The sequence below is a fragment of the Eucalyptus grandis genome, chromosome 1 (assembly GCF_016545825.1).
Source record: "Eucalyptus grandis isolate ANBG69807.140 chromosome 1, ASM1654582v1, whole genome shotgun sequence".
Taxonomy (NCBI): Eukaryota; Viridiplantae; Streptophyta; class Magnoliopsida; order Myrtales; family Myrtaceae; genus Eucalyptus; species Eucalyptus grandis.
Genome location: NC_052612.1, coordinates 38,068,487 through 38,084,674, shown reverse-complemented (window position 1 = coordinate 38,084,674; position 16,188 = coordinate 38,068,487). Strand labels below are relative to the sequence as shown.

At 36.9% G+C, this 16,188-nt stretch overlaps 1 protein-coding gene across 1 annotated transcript; it reads right to left on the bottom strand.

Moving 5' to 3' along the window:
• Positions 1-4,508: 4,508 nt before the first annotated feature.
• On the bottom strand, positions 4,509-7,732 carry LOC120286635 (protein trichome birefringence-like 34). The gene is made up of 5 exons (XM_039298970.1): positions 7,392-7,732; positions 7,091-7,271; positions 5,848-6,047; positions 5,112-5,270; positions 4,509-4,857 (listed from the first exon to the last, which is right to left on the bottom strand). The coding sequence occupies exons 1-5, from the start codon at positions 7,730-7,732 to the stop codon at positions 4,509-4,511; spliced, it is 1,230 nt and encodes a 409-aa protein (XP_039154904.1).
• Between the last annotated feature and the right edge of the window lie 8,456 nt (positions 7,733-16,188).

Genomic DNA, 16,188 nt, shown 5'->3' with positions numbered 1-16,188 from the left:
AATCACAATATCCAGTAATCCAACATCGAAAGGAAAAAGGAAGTCATATCACAACTCAAAATTCGATATATAAATATCAAAGCATTCTCCAAAACATTTCAAGATTTTTTCACAAAGAATTTCATAAATCATTTTTCAAACAACCATTCAAATCGAAGTTAGAATATAACTCCATTCGAACAACAAAAATGGCAGTAATAACTCGATCCTGTTTTATGCAACAAAATATGTTTTTTTTTTTTTAATCAACTCATGGAATATATAATCCACCATGTTTCTCAAAACATGAATTTAAAATACAAAGAAGAAATAGTGTCATTAACCTTGGAAAATCCAAAAATCAACTACGACGCTCATACGAACCAACACATTCGGATCCCTAACAATTAACGGAAAAACAATATTAAAAGGCCAAGTAAAAAGGATATTCTTATAACGACTCGCCTATACTAGGCCTATTAGTCGATAAAATGACACCTACGCGCCTCAAAAGCTCACAATTTAGTAGAAACCCATCATTTTCAGCTAGGCACGGCCCATGCGCCAACTTCATCACGCCATAACTTCCTCTACAAAATTCCATTTCAAGCCGTCTTATAATCTTTAGAAAGCTCTCTTAATGTACAACAACAACCCCAACTCAGCCGCCCCAAAACAGTACCGAAAACAACAAAAAAGAGACTCGAAGCCACTGTTCGCTACAGTACCAGATTGCGCCCCAACTTCAAAATTCCGTTCCGAACAAACCGCAAGCTCAAATCACAATCCGAAAGATGCTATAGTTTCACAACATCCCAAAGTACCATTTCTAAAAAATATACAGCTTAACGACTCAAAAATCAAGCTTCGCCACACAAATATCAAAGAAAGCCGAATTTTGAGCCCTAATCACGGCGATTACTTGAACTAGGTGATTAAAAGCTTCGATTCCTTACCGACGTTGCAAAACACACTTGAGTCGGCTTGATGAGGCATCCAGACCACATGCGTGCCAATTTTTTTCCCTTTTTCCCTTTTTTCCTTTCTCTTCTTTCTCTTTTCTCCCTTGTTTCGCGTTTTCCCCTGCTTCTGCCGGTATTCTTCTCTTTCTCTCCCTCTTTCTCTCTTTTCATAACCTAGCCGAAGGTTCCACAATTCTCTTTAGCCTCCCTTTTTGACTTTTCAAACTCTTTCTTTTTCTTTTTCTTTCTTTCTTTCTTTCTTTCTTTTCTTTTCTTTTTTTATATTAAAGAGCCCATATATTACAAATGAAGTTGTGAGTTCAACAATCAAAGGGTTCCGACATCACGTGTATGGACCTATTGGCTTGGGGGAGCAGAAGATTTGTGCCTTATGTGATTTATACTTAGGTCAATGTCTTGATCGTTATCTCATTATGAATGAACTGTGATTTATGGAGGGCAAGTGGGCGATCAAGCACAGAGGAACGAAGACGATGGACGAGATCATACCCAAAGCTCATACTCAAGCGTTAAAAAAAAAGTTATATGGTCGCTTTAGGTATACCCTGAGAAAAAAAAAACTTTATTTTATTGGTATAGGTTCGAAATTTTACATACTTAACGGCAAGAGAGTTGAACTTTTTTCACTTGAGCTAGAGCCTCGGGCAACATAATTATAATTTTGAATGCGTTTGGCAGGTATTTCCAAGCAGTTTTGGGCCTTCAAAGACCCCGAGCTTAAGATCAACGTTTGGTGACATAATTTTAGGGGCCTTCGGACAAGCTTGAGCCATGAAAGTGTTCAAAGGTCAAGTAAAGTCCCCCCTTCCTCCCAAAGCATTTTGGATTTGTTGGAGAAATCTTCTTGAAGTGTTTTGAAGCTGACAAAACGTTTCCATCAGTCTAGTCTGAAGGCTTGCAGGACTCGCTATTTAAAGTCCGAAGACCTCGACAACCAGACTCAAGACTCAAAGTCTATCCTCATTGATAGTCTCTAATCCGTTGAAGAAAGGTTATCCAAATCGGATGTTTCGTTAAGGATTTAACCTTATCAACTCGGAGAAGATCTCGTGGCTGGAAAAGACATAACGGAGTCCTTTGATTGATCGAAGATTGACTCAATAATTGAAGATCCGGTGATTGCTTAAATATTATTGGAAGGTTCTACTTATGGAAACCGAGATCCTGATTGTATGGGTGAACATGATTGATGGGCTATCGACACGTTCCTTTAATAGCTTGAACAATCTTCCTAATTGATTCCGTCCAACGGGTAGATTGGAGGAATTCCTTTGGTAAATGCCAACGGGTATGATGGCATAAAGGAGTATATAAGGAAGACGGTCTTAGTTGTTCAAGGTGTGCGCGATAGAAGAATTCCAAAGTCCGAAGCTCCTTTTTGTTTAGACAATTACTCGAGCGAATACTTGTATACAAAAAAAAGAGTCTATATTTGTGAGAAATCTTGAGGAGGTGTGGTAGAACATCTACACCGTAGAATCAAGGCAAAGCTGTGCTGTAACTTCTTTTTGTTCATAGTGGAATCCAGCCAATAGGCTGTCGGTGAAGAAGAGTGGACGTAGGCTTGATATAAGCCGAACCACTATAAACCGCGTGTTCAATTTTCTCTTCTCTCGCCTTACTTTGATTATCGTTTGTCTCAAATCCATCAACTGTCTAGTATTGTGCAAATATCGAAGAAAAATCTTTTATATACCTATTCACCCCCTCTAGGTACTTATACTAGCAATATCAGGATTCAGTGTTTTTCGAATGCTAAGTTCAGGCGTTTAATAAAATTATTTTCCCAATCTTGCCCTCACTTATAAGTATTCATGTTTTACCCTTATTTTGCGCCTTCTCTTTCCCTGCTCACTCCCTTCTCTACCAATCTCTTCCATCTCGATCTCATCTCTTTCTCTGCTCACTCTTCAACCAAATTCCTTGGCCACCACCGTTGCCGTTGATGAGGATGACCGGACGAGAGGGGACAAAGTGACTAGTTGAGGTGCGAGTTTCGACTCGTAGGGCTTGACCAACCTTAGATTTAAGGCTTCGTTCAGCCTCACACCTTCATCAATATGAGGTTGGTGGCTTGGGTCAGCCCTAATTCGAGGTTGAGCGGCGGTGGGGCCTTGCCTGAGGCTACGGGACCTCGACAAGGAAGCTGCACCACCAAGACGGCAGCACAAGAGGATTGACGGCAAGGGCTCAAGTGAGCTGAGGACAAAGGAAGGCTTGGCGTCACCGCTGAGCCTCGCTGGAGGCTGGTGAGGCTGGGTATGAGCTCGCTGACGCTAGATTCAACCTTCCAACCTGGAGTCGACTGTCAATGTGGACAGAGGGAGGGATACACGCAATGTATAAGTTTGACTTTGGATCTGTTTTGAACAAGTCAAAACCTCGCGGTGAATAGAGGAACTCAAGAGAAAAGCTAAAGCGGAGAGGTGTACTTTCTTCACTTGCTAGTGTCTCATTGATCTTGTCTCGTTTCCCATGATTAATCCAAGTGTTTGATCTTCATATCCTCCCTCGTTTCTCTAGTTTGGTACTTCGGTCTCGTCACTAATCAACAGGTGAGGTGACAAAAAATGTGAGGTGGCGTTGGTGGCCCAAAGTCCTTAAGAGTCAAATTTCAAGGTTCCCAAACGATATATGCATTGAGTGAATATCCTGTCCGAATGAAAAAGTCATACATAAAGCCAAAATACTCTTGAATGCACCATTTGACACTTTAATCAGATTCAAGGCGATAAAATCATAATTTTGTCGCTTTAGGTCTTGCATAAGGTGATAAATTTTCACATTTATTGCTGTAGGTTCAAAATTGTCCCAAATACAAAGAAACAAATTTTGTTGCTCAAGTTTAACTAAGGGCAACGAAACTCTGAATTGGTCGCCCTTATTGTATGGGCTAAGGCAACAAACTAAAGAATTTGTCATCCTTGGTTGATTCTAGCGTGATAAACCTAGCAATTTGTCGTCGGGTAACCTAAGGCCTGTGGCAAAAATTTCGGTTGCCTTAGGGTGTTTATCTAGTAGGGGATTAGAAATTTACCAGCATTTTCAGAAATGTACCAACTATCAAAGATTTTCCAGAGTTTTTTGTTGACCGGACCTAAACTCGTCCTTGACTGAAATATAATGTTCACTATGTCGTTACTAATTAATACATTAGCTAGAGTAGAAGATAGGTTTATACTTACCTTTACCAAAAAAAGAGAGAGATAGGTTTAGATATAGGCATATAACCGCTTCTTCTGCTATTTTGCCAATTTTTTTTCAAAAGAAAGTCCACGCTAGAATGTAAACCCCATTGATTCATTCATGTAGGACTTGACAACATGTAGGCGAATAAATAATAAAAAAATATAATCTACAGTGCTCACAAACCGGATGCACATGAATTCTTCTGATATAGGACAACATAGCACGATTACAGTGTGTGACAAGGATAAGAGTCATATGGATACAGACTACTGAAGCCAATTCAATCGAGTAACGTCAGCTGGGAGCAAAAAATTCATGATCTGTTAATTAATTTATCTATTTCTTGTGTTTAGGAGTCTAATTCTGTAAAATGTAGGCATACAAGAGTTCGTTCCACACATCCGGCAGTCCGGGAAGGCACCAATGGAAGCAATCTGCATAGGTGGCAGGGTTTGCGATTTGATGTTGAGTGAGGTTTTTGGCTTGCCCTTTGTATATGGACACATGTGCGTCCTTGCGATATTCCGAGAGCTGCGTAATGTTAAGCATTTGAACATTGAGGCCTCTTTTCGATAGCTTGTTGAGCGCCTTCTGGAGCACGCGCATCATCTCGCGATTCGACCCGCTTCCCCAATACCCTTCTTTGGTGATCGGTTCTGTTTCTCCGAAGCAATTGTGACCCGCAATCCCACCCCAATCCTCGGCTCTGCAGCAAAATGATGAAAAATAATGAGCTGGGAAATTCGGATAATAACCTTTGAGCCATGCTAAATGAAAATCATAAAATTTGCGCAACAAGTGTGATCACAATGACTGAGTTAAGTAATTGGTATTAGACGGATAATTCAACATGGGAGACCTGTAGTATGTTTCCTTTGTTGTGACTATCGACAGTTCAGTAAACCTAGATTTTCAAGTCAATATTGACGTGCGTCTCAAGTTTCTCTGAGTGAAGTCTACCTCTCATGAGTAGAAGACATGCCAATGAAGAACACCTGCGTCTTCGATCTGTCCATATGAACCTGCATCCAATCTGACCAAGTGTTTAAAGCCATCTTGTATGCTCGAGGCATCTTCATCAGCTCATATTTTCTGTCAGGACTTTCAAATGATCCCCATCTGGTTGACAACATTTAAGGAAAAGGTATGTTAATAGATATCCCAAAACATTTGGGAAGATATTTTTCCAAATTTTATCAAATAATATGTATAGATGATCTTCTTGAGCTATAGCATACAGGACGACAGACTAAAGAATCAATTCTCTTATGCTAATGAGCATTGCAACAACAAGCATATGAATTTAACAAGAGGATAATTGCATCAACAGTCCTTGAACTTTTATTAAACATCGAATGACATCAACCCAAAGCTTTAAAATTGTCCAAATCAGTGTTTCCACTAAAAAAAATAAAAATGAAGGGCATCATCTGACTTGCACACTGTGTTGTTAACTTGTGACGACGGTATTAAATGTTAAGCAAAAAGTTTAACAATTAGGCTGTCATTTTACCCAATTTAACTAGTAAGCTAACTTAGAGAATGAACTAAAGAGTTCCCTCTCTCCCCCTCCGCAAAGTAGCTACTAGAAAATTTGGTGGTTTAATGGGCAACTTTAGAAATTCCAAGATGCATGAAATGCAAATATTGAGGAAAAAATTACTATAGTGGGTAAGCTCAACATGTACACACTTACGAAACTTTGATCTTGGGTCCTTGCCTCCACCAAAGATAGGAATCGAAGACGAGGATGTCCACGCCAGACCAATGCTTTGCATGCTTTTCAATGGCCTGAACTCGAACAATCCGATTGTCTACCCGATGGATCACTGGATCGTCACAGTTGGACTCCACAAGCAGGGGTGCCCAATAGAATTCAATTGTTGCATTGTAATCCTAATCAATGTCATCCAAAAGTCAAGCGCACACATCACTTCAATGCACCCGAAAAGAGTCCAGTTGGTCAACTTCACCATTTCACATGCTTATGTTTACCATCTTTAGCTTTGATATATATTTGGTTAGATCTTGTCAAAAAATGCCATCAATACACTTGATGAAGGGTTATTGCGTAGGTTTTGAAATTGTGTTTTGTAGCAACATGCTTAAAAAAGGATTTGATTTGAACAATTAAAAGTGTTTTGATGTGCATAAAAAAATATTCCTACTTTTTTAGAATCCTTATTGAAGTGTCCAAAATTTATCAGTTGACAAGACACATTTGGTATTGTTTATTTCTTCTGCTAGAATATCAATTGAAAACATGGCTTTGTATCCAAAATTTGACATTCTTTGTTAATCAATCTAGCTCCGCAAGTTTAGAATTGAAGAAATAACTCGGTATTAAGTAAGCATCTCCTTTGCAATATTGGCGTTCATTGTCCCATATTATTTTCTTTTCCTAGATCAGCTCTTTTTTTTTTTTTTTTTTTTTTGGCAAACTAAATGATAGAACTTTAGATATGTTATATGCAATAATGTCGCCATGACTCAACGGGTCCCACTAGCGAAATTTTGCTTCATATATTTCTCTTTAGAGAAAAACTAATAGAAATTCGATTAGAAAAAATATCAGGGTATATCTAAAAATTCCCTTCCTCCATGTTCAATATGTCTACACATGTGGTTTGCCACAGTATTTCTGGAAAGTATAAGTACCGAATCCTCGAAACTACAAGAGGAAAAAAGATCAGGAAAAATGTTGTCAAATCATTGACCCAAAATGTAAGGGGCTATCTTTTTCCGATCTTCCTAGAATAGGCAAATTTCGTGTAGTGCGGTGAAGGCGCACTTCAATTAAGACAAGACAAGAAATTAAAGACGATCATATTAATTCAGATGTATCAGGATAATCGTAGTTTTATATAATAAGAAAACGTGAATAATTTTTTTTTTTTTTTTGGGAAAAAATTTGAAGGCAGAAATCAGAAGAGACTTACGTGGGCAGTGAAGACGATCGTAGGGCGGCCACGACGACGGTTCGAGAGGTATCTTCGCTTCTTGGGGATCGACGACTCCACCATGCAAACGAGAGAAGCCCATTGACCTCTATTAAGAGAGTCCCCCACGAACATCAATCTCTTGTTCCTTAGCCTCTCCAGCAGTGCCGTGGCATCAAACCTACGATGATGTCGCCATCCACACTGTCAAAAAACCCTAATGAAAGTAATCTCCAGTGAAGAAAGGGAGATTATGGAGAGACGTAAATGTGTGTAGCATTGTTTCAGCTGGGGGAAATACCTGGGAAGGTCACAACCATGGGGTTGCCATCTCCATTGCTGGAACTTCAAGTCCCTCCGCCCCTGCTTCCCGCAAGCCAGTGTGCCCATGTGCCTGCACTGTCCCTCCTCGTATAGGGGGCGCGACGTGTTGTCAAAGACCCACCTTCCCGAGAAGACATCGCACAGCGATGTAGTCATCGACGGTGGCGCCATGTTGGTCGGATTCGAGAGGAGCGACTCTCGGCGTCTCTCCGCCAAGATCGATTGCTGGTTCTCCCCATATCGCCTGGGGTATATGGTGGCGAGGATGACGGTGCTGACAAGCAGAGCCCCCAGGGAAGGGAAGATGGTCCGGCGCATCTTGTGTTCTCCGCTGGGAAAACTGAAAAGAAAAGATTAAGGGAAGATTTTATTTTTCGTATAAAGAAAGTTTTGGTGATCGGTTCTTATATAATGGGAGAAGGAGACTCTGCATTGTTCTTTTCCAAAAATTGGGAAAAAAAGAAGAAAGAACCTCTACTTCTTTGAGTTAAAATGACCCCAGACACCCTCTTTATTTTCTAGAATTATACCATTATGAACTTCATTCATATAAAAGAGGAAAGGATTATCATTATGTGCAGCTTTTGTGAACAAGGTTCAACGCACAAGTACTAATGCACACGGGCTCGCTATTGCGTTGGTATGACATAATCGTATTAGTAATTCATAGTAATTCGTGTTAATTTGTGCCGGTCTAAAATATTTTGATTTTGATTATATATGTCAGATAACAAAATTATGACGAAAACATGTTAATTTGCGTCAATTCATATCAACATATAAAGCTAGCATGTCGTGTTGTATTGGGTTTTTTTTTTTTTTCTGTAATTCGTATCTCGTGTCATGCTTGTATTGTCCAAATGAATCATATACAACATTGTCAACCCCATATACATGCAGAATTGGACGAAAATTAAACAAAATGATTCAAATTGCTAAACCAAGTGAACTGATGCAGTTTGATTCGCCTCAAAAGGTTTAAAGAAATACTATCCTTAACATTTGTCGCAACCTTACTTGCAACACCTAAGACGGCTAATAGATTATTAAGCCTAAACTTAACTCGAGCTACCAATACGCAACTTCGTGTTCACTAATCATTGGTGGGTCATTTAGAACCCCAAGTAAAACATTAAGAGGTTTGCTTTACTTCTACAAATCAAAGATTATAGATTTGGGGATCTGATTACGCTAAACTACTTCGACGCCCTTTCAGTACATTCTCTTTTATTTAAAAAAAGAAGAAGAAGATGTTTGGCAAGCAACTTGGATTCATTTTAAATGTACTCACATGATATACAGGTGTGTAACCATTAATAGACATCCAATAATCAAAGCGATGAATAAAATGCAAGGGTAAAGAAGGAACTTACTTGTCTTGAAGCAACAAGGGTAAAGAAGGAACTTGTCTTAAAGCAACGTAAGTATCTGCAGGGTTAGTTAGAAAACCACATTTATCAATCTAAATTTAATTTTTAATTAACACGCAATTCCACTCAAATTTTTTTAGTGTTTTCTCTTATTTGATGATGAGCAATAATTAACTTTAATTAACTCTAATTGATGGAATCCAATTAAATGACGTATGTTTATGACATGCATTAGATGACCTAAACTATACGCACTCAAATCTTTTAGTGTTTTCTCTTATTTGATGATGAGCAATAATTAACTTTAATTAACTCTAATTGATGGAATCCAATTAAATGACGTGCGTCTATGACATGCGTTAATTACATGACCTAAAACGTGGCATATGTCATGGGTGTAATGCAATTAATGTATATGACACATACATGATACTTTTAGATTTTTTTATCATTAAAATTCGCAATCAATAAAAATTAAAATTTATCTATAATGAGATGTTATCTACTTTAAGTTAGATGTAAAACAACTTAAATATTATCTTAATGATATCAAATCAATTTGAAATTTCGTGAATAAAATCGATAAATCGATATTAAGTCTTAAAATTCAATATATAAAATACCTGGGAGTCAATAATTTCATTTAAAGTCTTATAGTACGGAAATTAGGAAGTATATCATTTGCGCTGTTAATTAGAAGTATACCATGTGCAATTCCCAATTAGGAAGTATATCAAAGAAATCAAATTCATATTAATATCATTCAAATTAGGCAATGGAATATTTAATTGAATGAATTATTACCTAACTTGAAATATGTATTTCCGAATTTGAACCGGTGGATCAAGATCGGTGCGGGAGAGTATGGCCGGGGGGATGGTGGTGCTCGGCTATTGACGGCAGGAGGGGCTGCTGGTCGTGAAGAGCTTTGCGTGGGGCCTGAGCAAGACAGTCACAGCAAATACGAATATGGATGACTGTTGATGCGCCTCGCGGGTGAAACGAGTAATCGGTGATGGAAGTCTCCTTGGTTTGTGGATGTCCCGTTGCTTGCTCTTCCGACCGAATTCTTCAATTGCCCATTCCCCTTTTATTGTCTTTCCTTTTTGGAATTATCCGCTCAAGATCATGCGGCTATGGCGTTTTTGGTCTGAATATTGTTCACCTCGGTTAGCAAGATGTGAGATATAAAGAGGAACGACAAAACCCACATGCTGGGCTCACGGCCTCCAACATTCGACTTGGAAAAATTGGTTTCTCAGTAATTTTTCTTTATTTCACAGGAAGAAGCCACAGATTGAAGGACCATCAGTAAGAAGATACCGAAGGACATAGCATCTCGCATGGCAGCATGAGCACGTGATTCTTGCGGGCTATCGCAAGTGATCGGATTAGCCGCGGCCGGGGTGGGAGCTCGTTGGCGTTGCTAGGACTTGGGGTGGTGGCGTCTCGGTGGTGCAGCAGGGACAAGCAACCGTGAAGGTGGCGCGCAGCTTCGATATTTTGCCGGAAAACTGGCAGAAAAACAGAAAACCGGAGCCTCACGGGAAGGTCAATGTACTGCCACAGGAACTCGACCAAAAAGGGAAGTTGTGGCTGGCCTAGGCTGGCCTGGAGTCGCACACGGCAAACAAACTCGTGGGACGATCGCTGCAAAACCAGTAGTGTGGATCGTTGGGCGAGACTGCAGAAGATCACGGCTCGACCGGGAGATGGAGGCGGCAAAGGGGAGGAACTCGGCACAGCTGGAGCTTCGACCGCTGAAGGGAACCGTGACCGCTTCGAGGAGGTAGTCGGCAGGAGGACGTGCTGCAGGCGTAAGGGAAAAAGCCAGCCTTCTGGGCTTGGACGAGCTTGCTTCCTTCTCTCTCTTTGTAAAATTGTCCGTCTCTTTCTCTCTAGTTCAAGCCGTCTCTCCCGAATTTTTGGGTGTGCTGTACTGCGGCCGTGGGTTCCCAAACTGTGAAGGCTCCCCTTCTATGTGTCCCCCTTGAGATATATTTATATGTGTAGGTCTAGGTTTCTTACTCATATTTATTTTTAATTTTTTTTTATTAAAAGATGATATTCCGATATCTTCAATAATCCGTGATAATATCATAATAATATCCAAATCAATTCCCTCCACCTCCAAGCTCGCTTTTAATAAACCAATGTTTTCCAACTTCGCATTTTAATGCGCCATAAAGATTTTCAATGGTCTTGAACAAAATTACATCCCAGGGGCTCAATTAAATTCAATGCCAATCAGTTAAGTTCATTGACTACTTGTCCGAGTTAAATGAACCTGCATGAGTTTAATTAATTATTAATGTGAATGCTCCAAATATCTATATGCGATTTAATCAATATTTTTATTTATGAGTCAAGGGTCAATCTCTAATTTTTTATGCAATCAATGATTAAATGGATCACCAAAATTTAGGTATTAATAATATTAAATCAAGCTAAAGTCGACGCTCATTGTGAAAAGGAAGGTTATATTTTTTAACAACCGCTTCTAATTGATGACTTACAAATCATAACTACCGTCCCACATGTAAATTTGGGTGAAAGTAAAAGTGGTTGATGTCATTTTTGTGATTCATCAATTAAAGGCATGGTTGCAGGAAATTCTTTCAAACTAGGGATGGAGGAAAACATTATTTTCAGGACTCAATTAATGGGTAAAATAACCGGTGTAATTACAAGTAAAAGGACTTTATTCAAATTTGTCAACTATGACGAGAGTATAAGAAAATTGAATTTGTCATTATTGTTGTCGACTACCATTACCACCAGTTATTTTATGCCCCAATTGTATTACCTACCCAAATAAGTTGGTGCTCTTTCCACAACTCTTTTACTTAAAATATTATTTAAGTCAATTGACTAAATTACTCTCTACATATTAAACAAATCAAGCATTTATTAAGCATCTCTTTCATATATTTAATAATCTCTCTCATGTAAATACCACGAAAACCACATTGAATAACCAATACCATATGATTTTTTTTTTAAACGAAAATTGTCCAAAAAGTTCTAAATCTATTACACTTTTACCCATTTAATCTTAGACCTTTTTAATTTTACCAATTGAATTTATCCTACCAAATTTACTTAGAATTCGTTGACATGGATGCTAACCACACCTTACGTGGCACGACTGTCGTTGACTTGGATAATTTTTAATAATATTTTATTATCTTTTCAATTTTTTTTCAATTTTTTTCAATTTTTTTTCTTTTTCCTTTTGTCTTCCTCTTTTTGCCAATTGCCAACTATGGTTGGGTGAGCTAACCTCGCGCGGGTCACAATTACCCACCATAAGTAAGGCTTGGCCAGGTGAGGGTCGACCTTGTCAAACTTGGGCTTAAGCAAGGCCAACTCTCACCGAGCCTTGCCTCACCAAATTTGGCGAGGGAGCCCTTCTCGGGACTCGCCCTTGCTTGGCTAGGTGATGGCAATCTTCACTCAGGTGATACCAGTCCCTTGACCATGGACGATGGCCGATCATTGCAAAAGGAGGAACAAGAAAGGAATTTTTTATGAAAATAAAAATAAAAATAAAAATTATGATATTATTAAAAATTATTCACGTCAACACTGCACATACTACGTAAAATGGTTGGTATCTATGTCAGCGAATTCTGGCCAAAATTGACTAGATAGACTTAATTGGTAAAAGGTTTAGAAACCAATTAGTAAAATTGAAAAGTTTAAAATTGAATTGGCAAAAGTGTAACATATTAAAGAGTTTTTAGACAATTTTCCCATGTCCAAAAAAACCTAAAGCTATTATGCAGTGGCTAATTTAGTTCTAAACATATTTGTGTCAATTTTATCCTAAATTTTTTTACAATATGCCAATTTAGTCTTAAATCTTTTAATTGTGCCAATTTAGTTCTAATTTTTTTTTTACAATTTAAATTTAGTCATTCTAGCTAATTTTTGGCCGAAGATAGCTAACATAGATAATATTTTTTAAAAAAAAATTCTGAATTTTTTCATAGTATTAATTATTCCTTTTTCCTTATTTTCTTTCATTTTTCTTCTCTTTTACCCATGTTGGTCATTAGCACCTTGCAATGGCTAGCGATTGGCAACGAGCAAGACTAGTAAGGACTGACCTTCTCTGCTTTGGGCAAGGCAAGGTTGACTCAAGATAGCCATCGCCAAGGCTTGGCAACCAACGGAGGAAGATGGAAAGAAAAGGAAAAAAAAGAAAATTTTTTTTAAAAAAAATCATAAAATTCGATGTCAACACAGGTTGTGTCACATTCAACAGCCAACATCCACATCGGTGATTTTAGGTCAAAATTAGCTGAAATGATTAAATTGGTAAATCGTGTAAAAATTTAGGACTAAATTAGCAAATCATTAAAAGATTTATGACCAAGTTGACTTAATTAAAAGATATAAGATTAAATTGACGTAATTAAAACATTTAAAATTGAATTGACGTTTAAGACCTTCTTGACAATTTCCCTGATTTTGACTCTTTCAAAATTGGATCACTGTCCTCTCTAACGTATTTGGACTTTGGCTATTTGGCTATATTTGTTGTGCATATAAATTCAACCAAAGTCAAACAATGAACACGAACTAAAAAATGGAAAAAGAGAAGATCTCCGCTTGCTTTCAATGACGTGTCTTGTTCATCTTTGAATCGCCTCATTTGCACCGAATCTTGAGTATTCTTTAATCTTGCATTGTGTTATGATATTCTTAAGATTCCAAATTCCAAAGAAGTTAAATATTGAATTTGATTTTTCACTGATGCTCAATTTGTTTTGCAAAAATAAATATTTTTAAGAATATAATGAATGTTAAAATGAAGTTAAAAATAATTACTTGTATAGCTTAAAATAATTATGCAATGGAAAATGTTTTCCTTGTTGATAATAATTTAAATATAAATATATTCATAGATAATAAAATATTTTTCGTTCATTCATTCTATTATTTTTGAAAAAAAAAAAATAAATTATTCATTTTCTACCAAACAAATGGAAAATTCTTCTTTTGATGGATTTTTCCCTCTTTCAATTAAATATATAAAACTTCCTCTTGCCTACGTGTAAGTAATACACAAGGAAAATTTATAACGTAACTAAATTAGACAACATTGGTTATATCATTTGTGGGTGTGACTAAACAACCACAAGGTAAACCAGATGTTTTCCTATAAGGGAATCGGTTTGAATGGAAGTTGACATTTTATTTCCTTGGATAAGAATTTGGTCTGTTGACTAAAAATAGTATGTTTTGCTAAAAATGTGGGAAGAAAAGCCCCACCCATTTTAAAACGACTGACCAAAAGATTCTTATTTTAGGTTTTGTTTATTTCCTATAAAATAAATTATTTGAAAAATATTAAATATTTTCGATGTTGAACGAAAATATCTGGAAATAAATTTTTAACAATAGAGAAAATATTTTTCTTTAACTAATTATTACAAGCATAATAGAAGATCTTTTTTTTTTTTAATTCCAAATAATTCATTTTTGCAAAATAAATGGAAGCCAGAATTGCTCAAATTACTGCACAAGCAACTACAGTCTTTATATGTGGAATCTATGTATTCTTAATAACATGCGGTGCTTTTGGCATGACACATTGTGATTAGGATTCATTGCCTTGTCTTTAAAGAAATATTAAAAGGTTTTAGTTCAATCGCTTTATCAAATAAATTATATTACAAAAATTAACTGACTGCATTGATGTGTTTTAACAATACCATAGTGTTGGTTAAGTAAATCAATTGATCACATTCTTCCAAAGATTATCACCCGCACTCCTGTATAAAAGTCATTAATATATACAATTGTACTAGGAAAACTTTCATTCCCAAAAAAAATTGTGTAATATGTTCCTAACATTTGCACATTTATTTGGTATCTTTTTGGGGCAAAATCAATCGCTTACATTGAAATTCTATAATTATAGGGTTGTAAGTATTTTGTGCTTAATTCAGTGGACCCCACTAAAAGTTTATCCTAGCTCCGATATTGGCCACGGGTATACAAGAGTGGGAAAGATAAAAAAATGTTTTAAATATGTGGTTTGATAAAAAGAAAATGTCCGAAATTAGTCTAGAAAACAAATTTAATGGTAATAACTTCTAAGGTGATAGGGATTCAAGTATAAAAATTAGGAAATTGAGATATTAGAACAATTAGTTAACCGTGCATGGCCGTCAATATTGATACCAAAACTCGAAAATGCACGCCTTTCTAGAATTTCCATCAAATAGATCTTACCGTAGTTAAATCATCATGATGCTAAATTTAATGCTTGCAATTTATTTGTCACTTTAATCGTTATTCCGTCTATTTAATAATTGCATTTGTCAAGCCTCCTCCATTTCTAGGTACCCTTCTAGGATGCAACCAATGAAATCGTGTTCAATAATTGTGGTCTCTCTAATGGTAAGGCAGCTAGATGATCTAGGACCATAATGTTTTAACACAATACATGAATCAGGTTCGGTACATGGGAATCATGTTTTTCAATGATTTTTGAAAATTCATTTTCAAAGATGTGAAAAAATAAGATGAGGTGGAGACATTCAGTTTGAGGTATGGGGTTCGACTGTAAGCAAAGTAAAACTCAGAGAGAGAAAGAGAAGAGTTAGAGTTGAACAAAAAAAAAGGGATATTGAAAAAATGTGTTATAGTGCCTAGTGAATACTGACATGTAAAAACTAATCCAAAAATGTTTGATACTTTGGATACATGACTATGCTAGGTCATCATGCATGTCAATGCCACGTCATCATGCATCTTTCTACCATGTCATCTTTCCTGTTGCCACGTCATTGCACATATAGTCTTCTTAATTCATTAAGCATCATTACACCACCTTACCTGTTATCTTTGTCACATGATCATGCATGCCAATTCCAAGCCATCATGCTTGTCTATGTTGCATCATCATCTTTATGTGACATCATGATGCGTGTGACCATGTTATCTTACACATAAATGGCAAATGCCATGTGGTCATGTACGTTTGCCTTGTAACCTTTGTCATTTTTGCCCCATCATCTTCACATTGCCATGTAGTCACATTTACACCTCATCATCGTACACATAAAACATTTTGCGATTATCTTGCATTCACTCTACATGCAATTTTAGCCAAGTGATTTTGGATGATGCCATCTTGTCTTATATGTTAACTTAGCCACGTCATCTTACATATAAATGCCAAGTCATGTATGTAGAAAATTATTCACATAAACAACTTATTAATCAAGAAGAATCGAATTCATATATAATTGTAAAACACTGAGATCAATAAGCACAGCGGAATTAAAGCGTACCTGTTTGAGCCATTGCTTCACTTGAAGAAAAATAGATCACTCTAATATCAAAGATTTATTGGAATACTAGATCTTCCTCTCTACGACCTATTTT